This window comes from Lepidochelys olivacea (genome assembly GCF_965140295.1).
Source record: "Lepidochelys olivacea isolate rLepOli2 genome assembly, chromosome: 27".
Lineage (NCBI taxonomy): Eukaryota > Metazoa > Chordata > Testudines > Cheloniidae > Lepidochelys > Lepidochelys olivacea.
This window is the reverse complement of record NC_140437.1, coordinates 12,888,181-12,910,093: the sequence shown is the minus strand read 5'-3', so window position 1 is coordinate 12,910,093 and position 21,913 is coordinate 12,888,181. Positions and strand designations below refer to the sequence as shown.

Sequence of the window (21,913 nt, the reverse complement as noted above, 5' to 3'; positions counted from 1 at the left end):
CTTCAACAAAAAAACTTCAAAAACAGACTCCAATGAGAAACTGCTGAATTGGAATTAATTTGCAAATTGGATACTATTAATTTAGGCTTGAATAGAGACTGGGCGTGGTTGAGTCATTATACAAAGTAAAACTATTTCCCCTTGTTTATTCCTCCCCCACTGTTCCTCAGACGTTCTTGTTAACTCCTGGAAATGTGCTGGAAATGGCCCACCTTGATAATCACTTCAAAAGGTTTTCTCTCCCCCCACCCCACTCTCCTGCTGGTAATAGCTCATCTTAAGTGATCACTCTCCTTACAATGTATATTTTTTCATGGTCTGTGTGTATATAAAATCTCCTCACTGTACTTTCCACTTTATGCATCCCATGAAGTGAGCTGTAGCTCAGGAAAGCTTATGCTCAAATAAATTGGTTAGTCGCTAAGGTGCCACAAATACTCCTTTTCTTTTTTATAAATGCTTAGTATCCCAGCGCTGCGAAGGTAGTGCCCTCTGGTGGAGGATGGCTTTTTAAGGCACTCCTCAGAGTCCTATCCCTCTGATGAGGAAGGGTTTTGCTGTCTGCCTGATGACCCAGTCCCTGCTTTTTAACTACAGCCCTAGAGTACGCTGCCCTAACAGTCTACAGAATGCAAAATCTTCCTCCCAGATCCCTACAGTGGAGCGTGCCCACTGGTCTCAACTTTGGGACCGTTTGAAAATCCTTTCTCAGAAGGAAATGCCCCATCTGGGTTAGAGAGGTCTCCCACTGCAGTTTGCTGATGTAGGGAAGCAGACTAACTCAGCTGTGGTGCGGCATGGGACCCCGACAGATGAGTTTATAACGCTGAGTGCGAGCATGCACCTTTCTCTCCATTTATATACTGCAAACAGTCTTCCACAGTCATGGTCCCAATCACTCTTGCTTGCAATAGTGTTATTGCAGCGTTTAGGGACATCATTAATATATTCTTTCCCAACAAGTGTTTGCACCTGAAGCAAAATCCTCTTTTCGGATCTACACGCTGCAGCTCCACTCTGCGAGCCTGCTCTCCAGCTATGACAGGTACATGTCTTGAGAGCAGAGCACAGCCGGGATGTGAGCAGAGAATTTCATCCTCGGAGAACACGGCTGTTTTCCTGTCCATAAAACCAAACCAACCAGCTCCCGTCCACAAAACCAAACCCGTCAGTGCTCTAGAGCCAGGGTTGCACACTGCAGCTTGCCACCAGGGGGTTGGTGAAGCAGCAAGGACCAGAGCTTTTTAAATAAGTGTTTCCACAGATCAAAATCCTCCTCTTGGTAAAGGTTCAGCTGTATCCAAAACAGGGGTGGAGGGAGGACTAGGAGAGACTACACACGTCCTCACAAACGCTGGGGAGGTCCCATCTGCCTTTTCTCATGTCTGCAGTTTTTCCTTCCCAGGGGTGCACGGTTGCAGCCTAATTCCCCAGCGCCCACGTTCTGCTGTCCAAGCGTGAGAGAGCCCAACATGGTTCAAGCGCAGGAGAGACACGTGCAGCAGTATCCGCTCCCGCTGCACGCCAGGGGAAGCGACCCTGGTCCCGCTAGCCCTAGTGTCTCCACAGTTTGCAAGCGCAGCATGTGGCTTGCAGAATCTTGCTGCAGCATTTAACCAGGGCTTTCTGCGGGGAGCAAACTGCCCCCTGGAGGCTGCATGGTGCATCCACGCTGGGCTCTGCCTGCCTGGTCCCCACAGGACTGAGGGGGCGGCACGGCTCTTGCAGGGTGGGGGAGAGGATGCTGCGGGGGAAGGAACAGGAAACAAGGGTGTTTTCCTGCAAGGCAGCTAGTAGAGGCTGAGGAAGGTTTCCACGCAGCCTATTAACCAGCTGGTCCCATGGTGTAATGGTTAGCACTCTGGACTTTGAATCCAGCGATCCGAGTTCAAATCTCGGTGGGACCTCTGGGGACTTTTTGCCACCGAGTTCGCAGTAAATTCACGGACAGCGCAGAGGCGGGAGGGGGCGAGCCCCAAACTACCCGTCTGGCTAATTTCAAAGGACGAGGGGGCTAAAGTGGGACTCCATTTTGTGTATCGGGAGCAAAGGGTAGCGTTTGCACGTTCTTGCGCATGCGCGAGGAGGTGGGGTGCCGAGGAACCGAAGAAATCCGAGTGATGCCGAAGGGCCTGGCCCCGCCCTCCCTAGCGCAGATTGGCTGAGTCGGGGCGGGCGCCCGCCTGCCCCGCGCTGCTATTGGCTGGGCAGCGATGCCTTTCCTCGCATTGGCTACTTTCCTGTGGCCCGCTGGGTCTTGGTGCCGCCGGGTTCGGGGGCTGAGCGAGGACGGAGAGGGAAGGCTCGGGGGCCGCGCGCCGGGTCGGCGTCGTAGCCTTTTCCCGCCCTCGCCCCTCAGCGCCCCCGCCCGGGCACCGCGGGCTCTGCTGAGCGGCCCGCCCCCGTCTCGCGGGGTCGGTGTCTGTCTCCTGGGCCTCCCTGGCGGGCCCCTCAGATTCCCAGCCCCCGCCCCCTTAGCTCTGACCCCCAGGTTCAGGCAGTGTTACAAGGGGGCTCTGCAGCCCGCCTCCCCTCTGTTCGGAGGCGGATTTACCGTGAAACAAGCCGTGCGCCCCCCCCCCACGACAGCCCTCCCGCACCCCCCCAATGCAGGACAAATCTCATCTGACAACCTGCCTCCCAAGTCCCGGCCGGAGACCCGCTGCCCCCCTCCCCACAAGGGGCGCGCCGAGACCTGCGGGCAGCCTCCCCCCCGCGCCGTGCCGCTCCCGGAAACGGCCGGCATTCCCCGGTGGCCCCTGGGGGGTGTCTCCGCACGTTACCCGAGTGCCGACTCCGCAGCTCCCATTGGCTGGGAACTGCGGCCAATGGGAGCTGCGGGGGCGGCGCACGGAGACCCCTGGCTCTCCCCGCGCCTAGGAGCCGCTGCCAGAGGGGTGGGGCGGTCGCTTTGGGAGCCGCACTGTCCAAGGTTAGTGACGCCCCCGCTGACCGCACCCGAACCCCCTGCCCCAGCCTGCACCCAAACTTCCTCCCAGAGCCTGCACCCCTCCCACACCCGAACCCCTGCCCCAGGCCAGAGCCTGCAGACAAACTTCCTCCCAGAGCCCGCACCCAAATTTCCTCCCAGAGCCCGCACTCCTCCTGCACCCGAACCCCTGCCCCAGGCCAGCGCCTGCACCCAAACTTCCTCCCAGAGCCTGCACCACTCCCACACCCGAACCCCTGCCCCAGGCCAGAGCCTGCAGACAAACTTCCTCCCAGAGCCCGCACCCAAATTTCCTCCCAGAGCCCGCACTCCTCCTGCACCCGAACCCCTGCCCCAGGCCAGCGCCTGCACCCAAACTTCCTCCCAGAGCCTGCACCCCTCCCACACCCGAACCCCTGCCCCAGGCCAGAGCCTGCAGACAAACTTCCTCCCAGAGCCCGCACCCAAATTTCCTCCCAGAGCCCGCACTCCTCCTGCACCCGAACCCCTGCCCCAGGCCAGCGCCCGCACCCAAATTTCCTCCCAGAGCCCGCACCCCTCCCGCATCCCTGCCCCAGCCCAGAGCCCGCACCCTGCACTCAAACTTCCTCCCAAAACCCGACCCCCGCACCACCTCCTGCACCCCAACCCTCTGCGCCAATCAAATACCTCACTTTATTGTCATTTACTTCCTATTACTTATAATATAGGAGGAGGATGAAGAAAAAAAGAATGAAAAACAGGGGGAAGATAAGAGAAAGTTCTTTCTCTTGGCTGTGTCCTGAGGGGGGGAGGCAGCGAAAATGAAGCTGCACACAGGGCCCCACTAACTCTAAGTCCGCCACTGCCTCCGTTCGCAACCCTGCCTGTTCTCTCGCGCTCCCCACTCTTCCCCCCTCTTCTCTTGGTACCCCCTAGCCTGAGCTCAGCTGCAGCTCCGCTCTTGGAGGGAGATATCGGAATTCACTGGTGAGGTACTGTGGCCCAGTGGGGAGTGTGCTGGCCTGGCGCTTGGGAGACCTGGATTCTGGTCCTAGCTTGGCCACTGACCTGCTGGGTGACCTTGAGCAAGTCACTGTCCTGCTCGGTGCCTCAGTTTCCCCTTCCCATTGACCAGCTGTGAGTCTGACTCAGTGGGGTGGGTACCCTGTTTGGCCCTCTCACCTCTCCGCTCATACTCCCAGGGCCTGGTTTTTAGAGGTGTGTACACCATTGACTTGGACTGGAGTGATGGACGCGCAGCGCTCCTAATAAGCAGGCCTGAAGTAACTTGCCTCTTTTAACCAGGTGTTTGTGACGGCCAGCTGATGCAGTGGCTTTGAAATACTGCAACTTCTTAAAGCACAGGTTCTTCAAATCCCAGCCCTTTATCCTTCAATTCGCTGCTAGGTCTGCTGTGTGCCACGGGCAACTGCCTTTCCGGAGTGTCGTGTGTCCTTAGAATGAGAGATGCTAGCAAATTTTAAAATGCATCGTGTAGATTTCAGGATGATTTTTAAGGGCCATTGATGTGTGGACAAAAGTTGTGTTGCAAGAGAAAGGAAGCTATTTGTAAAGAGGCTGTAGCATTTGTTGCCATACTGATGTTGCAAACAAATGAAACATTGGAGTACTTCAGTAGCTCTCCTGGTATTTGAAACCGAGATTGCTCTGACTGATTACAGTGAAGGCTTCCTAGTCTGGGGTGAGATAACTGGTTCTCTCTTTCTGGCACCTGGATAGATGATACTACCAGCAGATGGCAGACTGGCCACAGGCGGAGATCTGACTGATTTTGTGACTCCTGGTGTCTGTCAGCTGCTGAAATAAGAGTGAGTGAGACCACTGCCTGTCTTTTGTCTATGACCACCTTTTGAGAGGGCTTCACCCTTCCTCTCTCCACTTGTTTGCAGGTGGTTCTGGGGAGTGTGTCTGAATTGCAATGTCAGAGTCAATGTTGCTTCATCCTGTGAGTCTGAAAATGGGGGAAAAATGCAGACTGAGGAATGAAGATATGCCCCCAAAAGGGGCTGAGACCAGGGAATTAGCTGATTTGGGAATATGACAGGCAGAAAAGCTGAAAACACTAAATTACCTGATGGAGACACTTATCCTTTGCTCTTACTAGAATGTTAATTTCCATGTACTAGTTAGTCTGCAACAGTTTGCCACTTACAGTGTGGTTTTACTTGCAGAAGGTGGCTAGGTAAAAATGCCCCGCTTAGTCAGCAGATCTACACTGCACACCCTCCAACTGTGTATGTTCAGAGTCAGAAATATTGGTTTTTAGTGGCAAAAATAAGATTCTCTTAGCTCAGCTGAAACACAGCAAAGAGATGGAGCTGGGTTGTCACCATTAACAGAACTTTTAACTACATTCTAATTTGGGGCCAAACTCTGCCTTGTTATACTAGTGCTCCTTCCCCCCCCCCAGAGATAATGGGGCTACCTGAGTGTAAATGAGTGCAAGATGTAAAGACAACAGCATTACACAGGCGAGGGCAGAATCTGACTTGCTGTTACTGGTGATGATGTATGTCAGAAATAACCCAGCTTGATATTCAGATCCCAAGACAGGGTTGGAGACTGGCCACTGCTGGTAAGCAGAACAAACTTAATTTGGAGTCGCTGAGAGAAGATAAACATGAAGCCCTGTGGTAACATGTCTGCAGAATTGCTTTTCAGATTAGAGCTCCACTCTTCATTCGTGTGTCTTTTAAAGAGAGACTTGCAAGTTGTAGAGGGGGAGCTATATTGCACCGTTGACTTTTAGGCAGAAGTCTCCGTGGAAGAGAGAGAGCAGTTCTGTCTAAAACCAGATGGTATAGTTGACCTGCTTGGGCCATCAGTGTGATCTAAATCTGGGACCTTCAGATCTAAAAGCATGACTCTTCTCTTTGAGCTAAAGGACTAAATCACCTGGGTGGGAATAATAATATTCTTGTAAACATTTTGTATGGCCAAGGCACTAAAGCAGAGCAAACGCCCACATTCTTTTAGGATGGGTTACACAGGCATTATAGGACACTGGACTCTTTTTTTAGGACCCTTTATATTGGCACAAATAAAGTTATTTTCCCTTAATTTTCTGCAGAAATATAACTATGTAGCAGCCTGAATCATAATGGCCATAGTTATAAGCAGGGAGTCACCATGCTGTGCTCATTTTAATTTCCTGAGGGCAGCACTTCTTGTGTCACACTGGAAGGGTGACTTTGGTTTTTCCCCCATCACTATTAATGCATTGTTAGTTCTCACCACCTACTGAGTCTGCTGCCTCTTTCTCCACAACTGTATTGTATGTATGATCCTGGACCTTGGAAATCCCACCTGCCCTATGGAAGACTTCTGACCTGCGGAGGGTATTCCATTGACTAACACTGAGTTCCTGTACCAAGCTGGTGGAATCTTAAAAGTTCCAGGATTGGAGTTGCTTGGTTGCTTCAGGGGATTCTAAGGACGCTGCAGGCAGGGTTCAGGAGGCCCTTGCTTAAACAAATTTCGTAGGCTGGTTACAACCCCTGCTTTCAGTACTGTTGGTAAATCCTTTGTAAAGACCAGAGGCCAGTCAAACAGGAAAGGCCCAGAAACTCAAATCCCTTTAATACAGATTATTTCACTCTGACGCAGGTTACAAGGAGCTCAGCTTTGATTAAATAGGTCAATCTGCTTTGAGAACGGTAATACCTGGGTATATTTGATCTATCTCCCTCCTCCCCTCCCTCTCAGGTTGGAAATGGAGACAAAGAACAAAGCTCTTATCTGTCAATGGGCAAGTTTTAATTTTTCATAAGTGCCTGATGGTGACATGATGGGTGACACATTTCCAGCAGAGGCTGTTGGGAGAGGAAGATTTGGGGGAGGGGTATGAGAAACTGGGTCTTATTTTTAACCTGAAGATGCTTGTCTAGATTAGAAAACAGCATATTCTGTGTGCTGATTGGAAAGACCCTTTGAAAGGATGTCAGATGCTTTGCCCTTTCAGTGCCAACAATGGGCCAAACCGCGCTAATCCTGATTCGGGCTAAATTTCCATGAACTTAAATTGGAATTTCACTCAAGGAAAGATTGCTGGGTGGTTTTGCCCTGTGTCAGGTTAACTGAGCAGAGGGTTCCGCGTTCTGAGCTATAAACTCAGGAACGGGTACTTCTCGAAACTACTAATACCAACACCACAAAAAAAAAAAAGAGGAAGAATGATGAGCAATGTTTAAAATATTCAGCAGATTTATTTATAGTCCACAACAGAATGAACAAAACATCTGCTAATTGCATACAAGACATTGAGCAGGATGATGTCGGCTACTGAGGAAATGCATAATTCTCAATTTGGCTTAAAAAATTAGTTTCTTGTTATTCCCCCTCCCCACGCTCATCTCTTCTATGGGAGCTGGGCTCCTTTATGATGCATGTAGGGCCTGACCCTGAGAAGGCTGAGCCCCCCTTCCACTTCCAGGAGGTTCAGCAGTGGTCAGGACTGAGCCTCAAGTTAGTGCGAGTGGTGGCTTGGCAGACAGAAATCATGCAAGTCAAATGGCCAACTACAGAGATTTGTTCGTACGTGGTGCTGACTAAGCCAGTTCTGATGCGACTTCTACTTTGCCACAAAAGTATCAGAAGCTGGTACTTTGGCATGTTCCAGCACAAACACTTGACATGCAGAATTGCTACAACAGGCACCAAAAGATAACCCTGCCACCTCTTCCCACGTGTCAGTTGTGTTTTATACGGGAGGGAAGAGAATGGACAATTCCTTCACTGAAAAAGCCTTTATTGTCTTTAACGCTACTAAATCTTACACTGATACGTGCCTGCTTCAAACATATCTTTTGTACCTCTGAAGTAAAGTGTTTCATATCCTTTAATATCAAATACACTATTACAGAGAAATCACAGGATGCAGCAGGGCTCTGAGTCGTGGTCTTGGCCACACGTCTCACTCAAAGGGGAAGTGGTAGTGGTGTAGACAGCTCTGCCTCAGGAAGCTTGGATTCCTCGCTGTCTTATTTTCAATATACATTTTTTTCTGTTGATTTAGGTTACTGCACAAATCATTTTTTGGGGGGGAGGGCTCCCCAGAAAATGAAGACACCCATAACCACATCGGCTCTTGGAACATTTCAGTCTTGGTGGTTGCAGACGGATACACTTCATCTGTTGGACGGGTAACAGCACGGGAGGTGGCAAGGTGAGTGCCTCATGCTGCCCTGCCAATGCCTCAGATCTGTTGTAGGAGGCTCAGTCTCACACTATAGCTCATTTAGTGCTGAGCCTGTTAGCAAGTTAGTGCTAAATGTGGGGCAGCTTAGGGGTACTTGACCACTGGGGATTTGACTGAGATCCACCCGCTAATACCACCCAAGCCATGGAACTGCAATCTGAGGAATAACTCTCACTATCACCCCAGGCTAGGTTTGAGCAGATGGAGCCTGCAAACATTTCTTTGTGGTGCCTTTCCCCGTCAATGCTTACTATTGGCTCCTTATTATCTTCCTCTTCTGCATACCCCACACCAGACTCAATTTGTATTCTAAGAGGGTGTTTGTGTTTTAAATGGTTAAATTACATCTGTATTAAATATTTGTTCTTGCGTAGTGATCTGAGCGCATTGCTGGGGGCAGACGAGGTAGGGGGTGGGAGGGTCTCTCCCCAAATAATGTAATTAATAAAGGAGCAACATCCAAGTAACTGGTAGCCTGGAATGTGGACAGAGTAAATATGTCAATTTATCAGTTCCCCTAAAATCCTTGGGCGTGATAGTTATAATAATACTTAGCACCATTGAAACTTAGATCTCTACGTGCTTTGCCAAAGGCGAGCAAGCATTATTATCCCTATTTTACAGGTGGGGAAACTCTGTCACAGAGGTTAAGTGACTTGCTCACAGTCACCCAACAAGTCAAGTGGAATTGGCTTCCACCTTGTGCTAGAGAGGTCAAGTCTGAAGTTAAGCTTTATAGTCTCAGGGTTTTCTTAATGCCTGATTTAAGTGTTGATTGATAGAAGTGCAGCGAGTTCAACAAATGTGTATGTCTATTAAATTAAATGGAAATCAGCTGTGAGGGCCTAGAGAAGAAGGCTGCCTTCTTGCTGCTAAATTTAGGTACGTCTCAAATATCCCTTTTTTTCGTCCCATAAATGTACTGCATTTCAAAAGGGCTGCCCCACCCAATGGAAAGATCACGCTACAGTGGTAAGCAAAATTCTCACAGTCTTCGTTTTGTAGGAGGAAAGGGTCCGAAGTTTGTGAGTGGTGGGGATCAACTAATTATACAGCCTCCCTTCTCCTTAAAAGGGTTCTTATCCTCAGGAACACCTTTCAAAAGAGGGTCCTCTGCTGCCATGGATTCTATATACTCCTTGAGCTCTTTGCCCGTCTTGGAGACCTGGAGAGAAAGAAGAATCTCTTCTTAGGTTATGATAAAGAAATCTCATTACATAGGATTGGCCAGACTGTATCAGACTCATGGTCCCTCATACTCCACTGTTGGAGAGAGGACAGTGGTGAGTCCCAGATGATTCATAAGAAGGTGCATGAAACCTCTCCCTATGTTGGAGTCATCCTAGCCCCTAATTGTTAGAGATTGGCTGAAGATTTTGGAGCATGCTGTCTTAGATCCTTACCAAACCCGTTTCTTAGCATTAACTATTCTAACTCTGAATAGCCTTGTTACCCATATAAATGTCCAATCCCTCTCTGAATCTTGCACCTTGATGGGAATTATTTTTCTGAAGCAGGCCACTTCCCTGAATCAGCAGCAGGAATTTCCCAGAGCCCTGGGGCATGGTGCTGAGAACCCTCAGCAAGCCAGTAAAGGCTCACTGGAGCTGAGGGTACTCAACACCAGGAGGAGTCAACAACTTCGCTCCTCTGGCACTATGGAACCCTCAACAATAAGGGTAAACGCTCATCTGTACGGGACACAGAACCTTCTTTGGGGCTGGTCTGAGACTATGTCATGAATTCCCCCAGGCACTCAGGGCTAGAACAGGCCTCATCACTTTTCGCTCCAAGTGCAAGGCACGTTTTTTTGACCATGCCTTCTCTAATGTAAATGTGTACAACAGAGATATATTTAACAAATAAACCAAAAACCCTAGTAAAGCATGACATTCCCCTACACACACTTCTCCCTCTGGGGAGAGGATAAGAGAATAAACATGTGACAGAGATGTAGTCACGTTGCTTAATGCACTACAGGAAGGTACTCAGATACTCTGGTGATGAGTGTGCTATAAAAACCGATATAGAGTAGACTAGCAACCCTGGGCCAATGAAATAGCCAATGAATTCCATGCAGAGAGACCGCATTGCTACCCCTGCTCCTGTTTTAAGAACTCTGGCCATGTTAATTCAGCTGGGTTATACTGTAGTAATTTAATGGTACAAGATGGAAACTGGCTAAGACTTTTCAGTCATCTAGTCAATCTCATCCCACAGCCGGTGCAGGATTTTGTCTTCTCTAGCACCTGACTTTGTCTTCTCTGCACGATACAACTAGATTATTTTATGGGGTCTCCTATACAAACTATTTCTCCTGCCCCTTAACCCCCTTTTTTTTTTTAAACCAAGTGGAACATTGCATATAAGTGTCTTAACTCTAATGTCATTCTCCATCAGTTTGGGCCTGATCCTGCTATCATTGAAGTCAGTGGCAAGATCTTGCTATTATCCAAGCTCCCATGGACTTCAATGGAGCTGGGCCAGACTTTTTATGCAGCAACAGACACTGTGGGCCAGATTTTTCAAAAGATTGTGGTGTGTTGAGTGCTGAATGTCAGGATGAGGCTAAACTCCTAAAAACCTAGCCCTGTGAGACCAATCCTTTGTGCTGAGTGCTCTCTTCTCCCATATACTGTAACAGGAGTTGAGGGCACTTGGCACTGTACATGATTGGACTGTGTTGGCAAACTGCTATTTTCCATCTGTCTTTAAATACTCAAATGGCAGCCAGAGAAGACTGTGTTCCATATACTCAGGGACCAAGATCCTTATGCCTCATTGATTTCAGTGGGAGTCAGGCACCTAAGTGCCTTTGAGATCTGGGCCCAAATCATTTTCTCTTTGTGCTCTCACTAATTGTCCTTTCCTCTAGCCTTTTTATATGCACTAGAAGCCTGAAATTTGCAATCCTGACAAGTAAAACACAAGGCTAAATCCTATCTTTAACGTGGAAATGTGAAAACTCAGCGACTGGTTTTGTATTTGAGATTTAATTGAAGGCCCTTAAATTGGGGCACACTTTGCCTGGTATAAACGTTGGTCTAGATGGTTACCCCAGAGATTAATTTATCCCATTGTGCTTAGACCCTAATAGAAATACTTGCCATTTCCCTTTCATTCTTCACTTCCTTTTTTAGCTGGTCAAGTTCCATCTTCAGCAGTTCTTTTTCTGTGAGATCTTGAGCCATGTTGCCCTGCAACCAGAGTGGAAGCCCTGTTACTGATTTACATACATCTTCTGGAAATGCTTCTCCTAAGGCAGCCCAAAAGCAGGTATGATCAACAGTTTAGCTTCTCTTAGGACTCAGTGAAGTCAGTGGGGCCTGGAGACACACTAAGGCTATCTATCTGTTTCCCCATTCTGAGCTGGTATGGAAAATCCTTGAATTTCTCCAGCATTCCAAATAGAAGATATAAGCAGATCCTCAGCTGGTTTAAACTGGCAGAGTTCTATTAGAGCCAATGTTGCTATGCTGGTTTAGGTAACATAGGAATTTCCACATTAGGTCAGACCAGTTGTCCATCTAGTCCAATATCCTCACCAGCTGTGACCAGTACTAGGGGAAGGTAAAAGAAAACCTGCAGTGGGCAGTTATGGGATTAGCTGCTACCAGAGAGAGTCTTCCTGACCCCTTTGTAGCTAGGCTGATGCCCTGAAGCATGAGGGTTAAGAAGCATGAGGGTTAATAGCTCTTCCAAAGCTTTTTTTTTTTTTTTTTTGTTACTATAACTGGATTTTTTTGTTACCCAGAAGAACATCTAATGGCTTGATGCTGATTTACACTAGTGGAGGACCTAGACTGATATTAAAACCCCCCACCCAATTCAGTATATATATATATATATATATTAGGTGGGAGATTTTTCCCAGGCACAAATGGCAATTAGGGATTTACCTACCTTTGACTTTTATTGGGTGTTAGACTCCTTACTACCATATGTGCCTTCAACCTGACCCTGAACCTCTATTACCAGGCAGCTTTAAGAGGATTCAATGACTTGAGCCTGGATATTGCCTAGAATTGCCCATTTATCTTAAATTAAAAGAATGCTCTAATCGCTAACTGCATCTTTTTGAACTCAGAGCGTACTATACTGAAAGGGAGCGATTTTTCTCAAACCCTATTCCTCCGGATAGGTTTGTTACCAGGTTGCTATTTCCAGCTAAATTCTAATACTTTGCCCTTCTCTAGCACCTTTCATCCAAGAGTCCCAAAGCACTTTATGAACATTAATGAATTAAGTGACATAATGCCCCTGTGAAATACGTAAGTATTATCCCCATTTTATAGACTTGGTGACCTGAAAATCAAACAGCTCTAGTCACTTGCTCACGGTCACAAAGCAAGTCAGTGGCAGCGCTGGCCATGGAACCCAGGAGTCCTGGCTGTCTGTCCTAGCCCAAACCATTATCTGTGCTCTCATTGTATAAAGAGCAACATGAACACAACTTCCTGGTTCTAACTGAAACACTGTTCTTAAATTCATCTGGTATATTTAATTATTGAATATCTCTCAGAATGCTGTGGGCTGGATTTTCAACTGGAGTAAAGCCGCATAACTCCCTGGAAGTCAATGGGTCTGTGCTGATTTACATCAGCTGAGGTTCTGGCCCTTGGAGTCTGAAACTAGTTTCATAGTTGATGTGGATGGGGAAAACAAATGAAGTATTATTCTGATTTTTCCCCCCTGGCCTTTGTCAGTTTAAGCCAAAACTTAAATATCTCTAATGCTTTCAGGGTTTGTATTTTATTTTATTTTTTTTTTGGCAATTTTGCTTTAATTTGCAATAATTTAACAATTAACTTGCAAAAGTATTAAAAGGAAACAGCACTATAAGGATATTTTGAACTGTCTAGAGAAATTGAACTTGTTCTGAGTATCTAAATATGTATTTAGACTATACTTCTGATCTTTATTATTTATAAGCTGGGAGATAGCAGATGCAATTAGTTAAGCAACTCCACATAAAACAGAATCCTGTTTATGGAAATAGAAGAGGGGATATGGAATCTGTGAATAAATTAGGGTTTGCAAAGAATGAGGAATCTTTAGAATAAGTGATGTGCGTGAAATAGTCATTGTTATCTTAGCAGTATTCAGTAAGGCTTCTGGCAAGAATAAGCTTGGCTGCGACTGGTCTGATGTTTGGGTCTAGTTCAGAGAGACTTTTTAAGCAAGAGTGATGTCTTTTACATAGTGTCCTTTTTTTTGAAATGTTATTCAGAATACCAAAATTAAGTGGCCCACATGATAGATTAATCAGTTTCATATTTAGAATCAAAACATGTTTGGAGGTCTGAGTGCAAAATGTATCTAAGTATAAAGCTGAATGGATTAATTTTAACACACACACTGTGATTCTTCCTGTATATTGCTAGCACTGTTATTGCCATTTTTCTTTGCTCCATCACTTCGTAAGAGTGCACTCTCTATAATGCACTGCAATAGAAATATTCAATATGTCTTGCCCTAGCTTCCTCTACCTAGAGTGGTATATAAATACTGTCAAATTCCATAGCTGAGACTGTTACACTTTCGTGCCGACCTGCAACTCATTGACACCTGAGTGATAAACCAAGGAAAAGCGAGGCTTTGAAGAGAAGCCAGGACACAGCCTGGAACACAGTGACACGAATGAACACTGCCGCAAAACAGCCCATGCTCTGAGGAAATGAAGGAAACTTACCTACTGGGGTGAAGGCTTTTTCCTTTCCGAAATGCTGAGAAGTTTTAGAGATACATCTGTACAGGCTGCTGAGAGGATGGCCTCTGCTCTCTCCTTCTGCTTCCCACTTGAAGACTCCTTCAGACTTACCAGATGGCCAATGGAGCAGATGTCTTCAGTTCCTAATCTGATAATAAACTCCGTTTATTAAGCTGGTCAGGTGTCAGGCATTAACCTCAAAATCCAGGGTAACCAGACAGGGGGTTGCAGAGGCAGATTTTAAAGCTGATCAATAATTTCATAGCTGGCAACTAACATGCTGCTTGAGTGTTGGTCCCACGATATTAGAGGTGGATGAGGTAATCCCTTTTATTGGACCAACTTCTCTCTCGGAAGTAATGCTTCCTTTTTCTTCATGTTGTGGCATTTCTATTTCAGGCAGCAAAATTCGAGATCTTCCCTGGTTGTTGGCAGAGTTCTTGTAGCTGTGTGGGTCCAATGAAAGCGGTTACCTTGCTCACCTTATGCTACATAAGGGCAGTCTAGAAAGCACCTCCAAAAGCTTGGGAGTCGGATTTCCAAGAGGCCCCAGAGTGCTCATGTGACCAGCTTCCAGTCCAGGCTGGTCATGAGTGAAAAGAATTGCTAGAGATGGGCACAGTAGGCTAAGTTATCTGGGATTTTGTCCGAGGGTCATCTTGACCCATTGCTGCCTGAAGGCTGCTCAGTCGCTTTGTGAACTGAGCTTGGTGGGTCTGAATCAAGTTCCTGGTGAGCAGGGGTCAGTAATCTAAACTGCCCTCTCTTCTCCCATTCCCACACACAACCACCGTTGGCGGTCTCCGCAGAGGGAGGTAAGGATCGAGTGGGCCTCTTTGCCTCCTCCAAGCCAGGACTGAGGAATGCTGGTAGGGCAGCATGGGAAAAAGTTTGCACTGCTTCTATAGACAGGAAACTGACTCCCCGTGTAGACATGGATAGGTTGACAGACGGATTCTTCCATTGATCTAGCTACCACCTCTCGAATTAACTACATTGATGAAAAAACATCTTCTGTTGATGTCAGAGGCGTCTACGCTGTGGCACGGCTACTGCACTGTCGTTCTGCTGTAGCAGCTGTAGTGTAGAAATACCCTGAGGGCTTGTCTACACAGGGAGCGATTCCAGAATAGCTACTCTTGATTATCTCCATGTGTGGATGGTCTTCATCTGCTTTAAACTCACACCCTACCTTATTCTGGATTAATTTTCACGTGTGGACAAGTCCTGAAACTTGTGACCTCCTTCCCCAACTTCCCCCAGGGAGAAGCAGTGATCTCTCCCTTGTCTGCAGCCCTTCCCCTTCAGCAGAAGAGCAGCCAAAGGCTGAGACCGACTGAGAATGGAGTTGCATCTACTTACTGATCTGGCATGGCGAAAGCAAGTAGGAGGGCTCCTGCACTTGAGACATAAGAGGAATTTGCAGAAGCATTTAGGGTGGGATTCAAGATGGTGCCTAAATCCCATTGATTTGAATGGGAGTTAGGCACCAAAGTCTTTTTCAGTTTGGCATACCTCTGCTGCCTTTGGAAATCAAGGTAAAAGTTAAATTTCCCTGGATTTCATCACGAGCAGTCAGGCTCACTGAAAAGGTTAATGAGATTAGAACCTCAGCCAGTGGTGAGCTGGAGCAAGTTCGCACGGGTTTGCTAGAACTGGTTGTTAAATTTAGAAGACCTTTTAGAACCGGTTGTTCCATGAGGGACAACCGGTTCTAAACGGGCTTCTAAATTTAACCGGCCCAAAGTGGCGCCTTAGGGGCCGACTCCACAGGTGCTCCAGCCCTGGAGCACCCAAGGGGAAAATTTGGTGGGTGCAGAGCACCCACCGGCAGCTCCCCGCCCCACCCCCGGCCCCAGCTCACCTCACCTCTGCTCCGCCTCCACCTCCTCCCCTGAATGCGCCACCCCTCCCTGCTTCTCCGCCCCCGCAGGCTTCCCACGAATCAGCTGTTCACGCGGGAAGCTGGGGCGGGCTGAGAAGCAAGCAGTGGCTTCAGGCTCAGGCCCAGGGAGGCAGAGAGGAGGTGAACTTGGGCGGGGGGGCACGAGGAGGGCCACCCGCGCCGCAGCAGATAACCTGGGGTGTGTGTGTGTGTGTGTGCAGGGGAACCGCTCCCCGCCCCAGCTCACCTCCGCCACCCTCGGCCTAAGCTGGAAGCCACCGCCTGCTTCTCAGCCTTCCGCAGCTTCCCGCCGAACAGCTGATTTGCGGGAAGCCGGAGGCGGGGGGGCACGGAGAAGCAGAGTGGGGCGGTGCATTCAGGGGAGGAGGCGGAGCGGAGGTGAGCTGGGGCCAGGCATGGGGCGGAGAGCTGCCGGTGGGTGCTCTCCACCCATCAAATTTTCCCTGTGGGTGCCCCGGAGCCCTCAGGGAATTGGTGCCTAAGGCGCCACTTTTGATGTGATCAGTGGGGGGAGCGGCTGCTCCCCCCGCTAGCTACGCTCCTCCGCCCCTAGGAGCCAGAGGGACGTGCTGGATGCTTCCTGGGAGCTGCCCTAGATAAGCACCACCGGGACTCCCCACCTCGCCCCCCAGCAGGTGCCTCTGGCTCTTAGGGGTGGGGTGGGCACCCACTACGGTTCTGGGGGCAGTCAGGGGACAGGGGAGGGGGGTGGATGGGGAACGCAGGGGGGATTGGATGGGGCAGGAGTCCCGGGAGGCGGGGGTGGGCAATGATGTGGGGTGAGGAGGGAACCCGTTGTTAAGATTTTGGCAGCTCATCACTGACCTCAACACAATGTATATTAACAACAAGGGGAAGGGAATGCAAGCCAAAATAGGGAAAGATCAGGGTAAAGAATATTTAGATAAGTTAGATTTAGATCAAGTCAGAAGGGCCTGAAGAAATTCAGCCTACACTACTTAAGAAATTAGTTGATGCAATCTCAGAACCGTTAGCAATTGTCTTTCAGAATTTGTGGATGATGGGTGAGGTCCCAGAGTGCTGGAGAAGGACAAACATAGTATCTATCTTTAAAATGGGGAACAAATAGGACCCAGGGAATTATAGACCAGTCTAACTTTGATATCTGGAAAGATACTAGAACAAGTTATTAAACAATCAGTTTGTAAGCATCTAGAGGATAATAGAGTTATAAGGAATAACCAATATGGATTTGTCAAGAACAAATCATGCCAAAACAACCTAATTGGGAGGGCTTATATAGTGGGATCTTGGGGCACAGGGGTCAGTCCTAGGTTTGGTACTGTTCAATATGTTCATTAATTACTTGGATCATGGAGTGGAGAGTATGCGTATAAAATGTGTGGATCACACCAAGCCAGGAGGGGTCGCAAGGGCTTTGGAGTACAGGATTAGAATTCAAAATGACCTTGACAAATTGGACAATTGGCCTGAATTCAACAAGATGAAATTTAATGAAGACACAGGCCAAATATTTCACTTAAGAAAGAAAAAAATCAAATGATAACTATAAAATGGGGAATAACTGGCTAGGTGGTCCTGCTGAAAAGGATCTGCAGGTTATAATGAATCACAAACTGAATATGAGTGAACAATGTGCTGCAGTTGTTAAAAAGTCTAATATCATTCTGGGGCATATTAACAGGGGTGTTGTATGTAAAATGTGTTAGGTAATTGTCTCGCTCTACTCAGCACTGGTGAGGCCTCAGCTGGAGTACTGCGTCCAGTTCTGGACACCGCACCCTAGGAAGGATATGGACAAACTGAAGAGAGTTCAGAGGAGAGCAACACAAGTGATAAAAGGTTTGGAAAACCTGACCTGTGAGGAAAGATTAAACAAACTGGCCATGTTCAGTCTTGAGAAAAAAAGATTGACAGGGGAACCCGATGAAGCCCTTCAGATATGTTGAGGGCTGTTATAAAGAGGACAGTGATCAATTGTTCTTCATGTCCACTGAAGAAAGGACAAGAAGTAATGGGCTTAATTTTCAGCAAGTGAGACTGAAGTTAGATATAACGAAAACTTTCTAACTCTAAGCATCGTTAAGCTCTGGAATAGGCTTCCAAGGGAGGTTGTAGAATCCCCATCATTGGAGGTTTTGAAGAACAGGTTGGACAAACACCTGTCAGGGTTAGTCTAGGTTTACTTGGTCCAGTCTCCATGCATGGAGCTGGACTTGATGACTTTTCGAGATCCCTTCCAGCCCAACATTTCTATGATTCTGTGATTAGAGCAGCCTAGGAGCTGCTCTAAAGTGCACCAACTGGCTGCGGCCCCCAAAGGGCCATCTGCCAATTGTAGAATAGCTTGAGCTCAGCAGCACTGTGGTCGCATCCCCTGTGCTCTGGAGAAGAGTAGGAACAGACTAAACTGGCTGTCAATGGGGACTTGCTCACATTGGGAGAATCCCCAGCTGGGGAGATAAAGTGGCAGTGCAGCACAGAGGGGTTGGAATGGAAGAGCCCCACTGTTGCACTTTATAGTGTAGACTGGACCATAACCAGGTTAAAGCTGTGTTTATGACTAAGTCAAGGAACAACTGCTATGTAGCATGTGGAGTGATGCCAGGCCCTGCATGATCTCTGGAAAACAGAACTGAGCTCATGGCACAAATATCTGAGCCAGATGTTGGGTTTTGATCTGCCCGAGTTCAGAGCTGTTTCGAGGGGTTGGTTCAGGCCTGTCTCTGCTGGAAACCTTGGTCCCCCTGAATATGAGGAACCCCATTGCTTTATTGTATTCATCTCTAAGGTTTCCCTACTCGTTGGTTTCAGTAGGGCCAGGATTTGACCCCCTAGATGTGCTACGGAGGAGCTGCAGCCGTAGAGAAAACTGAGCATGGCATCTAGGTTCGGCTGTGAACACAGGAACAAATGCCTCAAGCAGATGACAGGAGTGGGACACAAGTCGACGCCTAAGGAACCTGCTGTTGCCTGATAGTTTAGCTTCCTAGCTGCTGGATTCTTCTTGGAAATGCTTCTTTTTCCATCGCCGACTTACTTTTCTGCCAGCGGGAACATGACTCACATCCTTTATCGCTGCTGCTTTTCTCTCGCCTGGTCCCCAGAGCTTCCCATGAGCATGTCTGGTGGCTGTCTCCATATCCCTGCCTCCGTTGCTCCTTTTCCATCCACCCATTCCCCAAGAGGATCAGATCAATGGTTTGACACCAGCTTCCTCCTTGCTGCAGCCCAGTGCATGTTGCAACCCCTCTGTCCTACAGAACGTGGGAACCCATTTGTAGCAATCAGTAAACAGACCCAGAGCTAAAATAATAGTTTCCTCTCCTGGCAAATCCTAAGTTTCCTGAGTTATTCCGATCACCTTGGTTTCTCGTTGTATCAGTCAGCCTCCAGATCAGGGGCTGGGATGCAAGGAACCAAGGGTGGTTAGCAGAGTGTTAGGGGCTGGAAGTCGGGTGTCTTTGAATTAACCCCCAAGATGACTGGGCAAGTGACCAGTGCATAGTGAATCTGAGGCAGATGACTGAGGTCCTCCATTCTCTATGTGAAATGCGAAGGAAAAGGGTCACTGCTGCTGAAGGCAGTTGAAGTGTGACTGAGCTCCTCCCCAGCCAATGACTGCACCAGCGTGTCTGAGAGCTGCAAGGTTCAAAACCCCAGGCTAGGACAGCAGCTCTCTCAGAGAAGGAAGTGGGAACAGAGCAAAGCAGCAGCATGTCTGAACTGCAGAAACTTCAGCAGCATGAAATCCCCTCTGCCAGGCAAGTCCTGAGGGAGAATTACAGCAAACTTCACAAAGTGGCTGACTACTGTGAGAACAACTACATGCAGGTAGGTGCATGCTGTCTGCCCCCACACACCATGCCGATCTCTATGGTACTGCAGCAGGTCTTCAGGGGCTGGGGAGAATGTGTGCTGGGCATGTGGTGGGCTTCCCCTAATTTGATTGGGCATGTGCCAAAGAGGGGCAGAATCATGAGGCTGCAGGTGCAAAGATCTTGGGCATGCTGTTAGGGGCATGAAAACTTCAGAGACTCTTATGCAAAGGATCAGACATTGCTGTCTGTGCAGAGTAAAAAAAGAAGGAAAGAAAATCATCTTACCTTTGGAGAGACCAGGACTTGGAAGACCTGGATTCTGGTCTCTGTCATCTTAGAGAAACCACTCCATCTGCTGTGCCTTGGTGTCTTTTGTGTCCTTAGATTGTAAGCTCCGAGGTGCAGAGAGACCATGTCTTCACTGTGGTGGGGCATAGTGGGGGAAAGGTATGTTCTTAACTCAAATCCGACCCCAGGGGAGCCTGGTCTTCAACTTGACCTGCAAATGTCTGTGAGACGTAGCATCTGCCTTCTCGTCACTAGGCTTCTACCTTGCACTAGCTAACTTGAGTGAAGGACAAACCTTTTTCCATAGTGAAGACAAGCCCTGTGTGTTTGCAGAGTGCCTAGCACAATAATAATATGTAGCTCTTATATAGCACTTTTCCTCTTTAGAGCTCAATGAGCTTAGCTAAGCAGAAAGCGTTACCCCCATTTACTGATGGGGAGCTAAGGTACAGGCAGGTGAAGTGATGTGCCCAAGGTCACAGGGTCTGTGGGTGGCAGAGCTGGGGAGTGAACCTGGATCTTCTGTCTCCACATCCAGTCTTAATGACAACCCATCCTGATGATCTGTAAGTATAAGCACTGTACTATATGGCGATAAAGACTGGATCCACCCTAATAAGGTTTTCCCTTTGTTAATTTCTAGATAGGTTTTTAAAGGGGAAGAGTGACCAATTATTCACATACAACTGGGGCAGGAGGGGGTGGAGATTCAGTGGGAGGGGGATTGTTCCGCGTGGTGACACCAAGAATCATGTGTCAGGAAACACAGAGGTAAAAGCTGAAACTCTGTGCTCAGCTCATGCACCTGTGAAATAGCAGAACCCCCAAGAGCCGCAAGCGGCAGCCTTGGCTTTGCAGTTTCTGGCTTAGTCACTGCCACAATGCTTCAGTGATAGCTCCTGGGTGAGCAGCAGTCTTCTTCTGCGACTGCTTCATTGAAGAAATTGCAGCGTTGTTCCCTTCCATGTTCAACCTGGGAATTAAAACCCACCTCCTTCCCTTCTCCAGATGGGAGTGGAGAACGATCTTGGTATCTATTCTTGTTTCCTTTGCATTGTGGTAGCACCTAGCAGCCTCAGCTGAGATCAGGGCTCTCGTTGAGGGGTGCTCTAACAAAGCAGTTACAATCCAAATAAACAAGGGGAGCATTATCCTGATTTTATAGGTAGGAAACTGAGGTACAGAGGGTCTCTGGCAGAAGGAAGATTTTAATCCTGGTGTGCGGAGTCAAAGTCCAGTGTGTCTTAACCATCTTTGGTCCATGTGGATTCTAAAGGGCTGTACAAACTCTTGGTTTGAGGGATTAAACTAGTCACTCTGAAATGCAGCCACTTCTGGGGTGGAACACAGATGGCACCACACAACCATTCAGGGCACAAAGAGAAGAATCACAATGTGTCCAGTTGAAAATAGAGGTGGAATTTCAATACACAGAATGTAATTGTTCGAGCTGGAATTTGGGCAGGACACCAAGGGTAGCACTTGCACTGTTGTGAAAACGGCAATGGCTGAAGTGGATCTTGAGTGACTACAGATGGCCAGCCGCTTGGTTTTATTTCTCCTGTGAAAATCAGCACCCCCAGCCCCGGAGGTGTGCTAACACCATGACCACACACTGACTCAGAAAACGTTATCTACCAAATGGCTAGCACTGCTGAGGGGTTCCCGAGAGGATTGCGTCTAAGAACTAAGCTTACCTGACCCTGCTTAGCTTGAGAAGAGGACAGCTTGCAGTGACACAGCAACAGGCAAACAGTGCTGTAGCCTACCTAAGACTCTTGGGTTGTTCCCTTCAGTTCCCGCAGAACATGGGGGTTTTACAGCCTGATCCAAAGCCCATTAAAGTCAATGGGAGACTCACCATTGACTGCAGAGCCCTTTGCATCAAGCCTTCATTTGTTTCCACCCAGGTCATCTAGAACAGAAGATCCATTTCCAGCATGTCCTGGGCTCGGGGTGCAGGATTCTGGGGCCATGTCTATCGGTACAGAGTCACAGCTGTACCAGTACAGAGAGCTCTCCCATCGGCATAAAAAAACCACCTCCACAAGCGGCGGTAGCTATGTCAGCGGGAGAA

At 48.1% G+C, this 21,913-nt stretch overlaps 2 protein-coding genes across 5 annotated transcripts in view; one reads left to right on the top strand and one right to left on the bottom strand.

Annotated features, from left to right (window-relative positions):
* Positions 1-2,855: 2,855 nt before the first annotated feature.
* ABI3 (ABI family member 3) overlaps positions 2,856-21,913 on the top strand; it is a 41,197-nt gene continuing 22,139 nt past the window's right edge. For 2 of the 4 annotated variants that reach the window (XM_084615570.1, XM_084615568.1), the window contains exon 1: positions 19,423-19,561. In XM_084615570.1, the coding sequence (XP_084471696.1) occupies positions 19,445-19,561 (117 nt within the window). In that variant the 5' untranslated portion in view covers positions 19,423-19,444. Of the gene's footprint in view, positions 2,933-4,651; positions 4,741-7,946; positions 8,097-11,288; positions 11,406-19,422; positions 19,562-21,913 lie in introns of those variants that run through there. The other 2 variants (XM_084615571.1, XM_084615569.1) reach the window with 2 other exon arrangements.
* GNGT2 (G protein subunit gamma transducin 2) lies at positions 9,169-11,320 on the bottom strand (the record flags this gene model as incomplete). The annotated part of the gene is made up of 2 exons (XM_084615579.1): positions 9,169-9,294; positions 11,237-11,320. The coding sequence occupies 2 exons, from the start codon at positions 11,318-11,320 to the stop codon at positions 9,169-9,171; spliced, it is 210 nt and encodes a 69-aa protein (XP_084471705.1).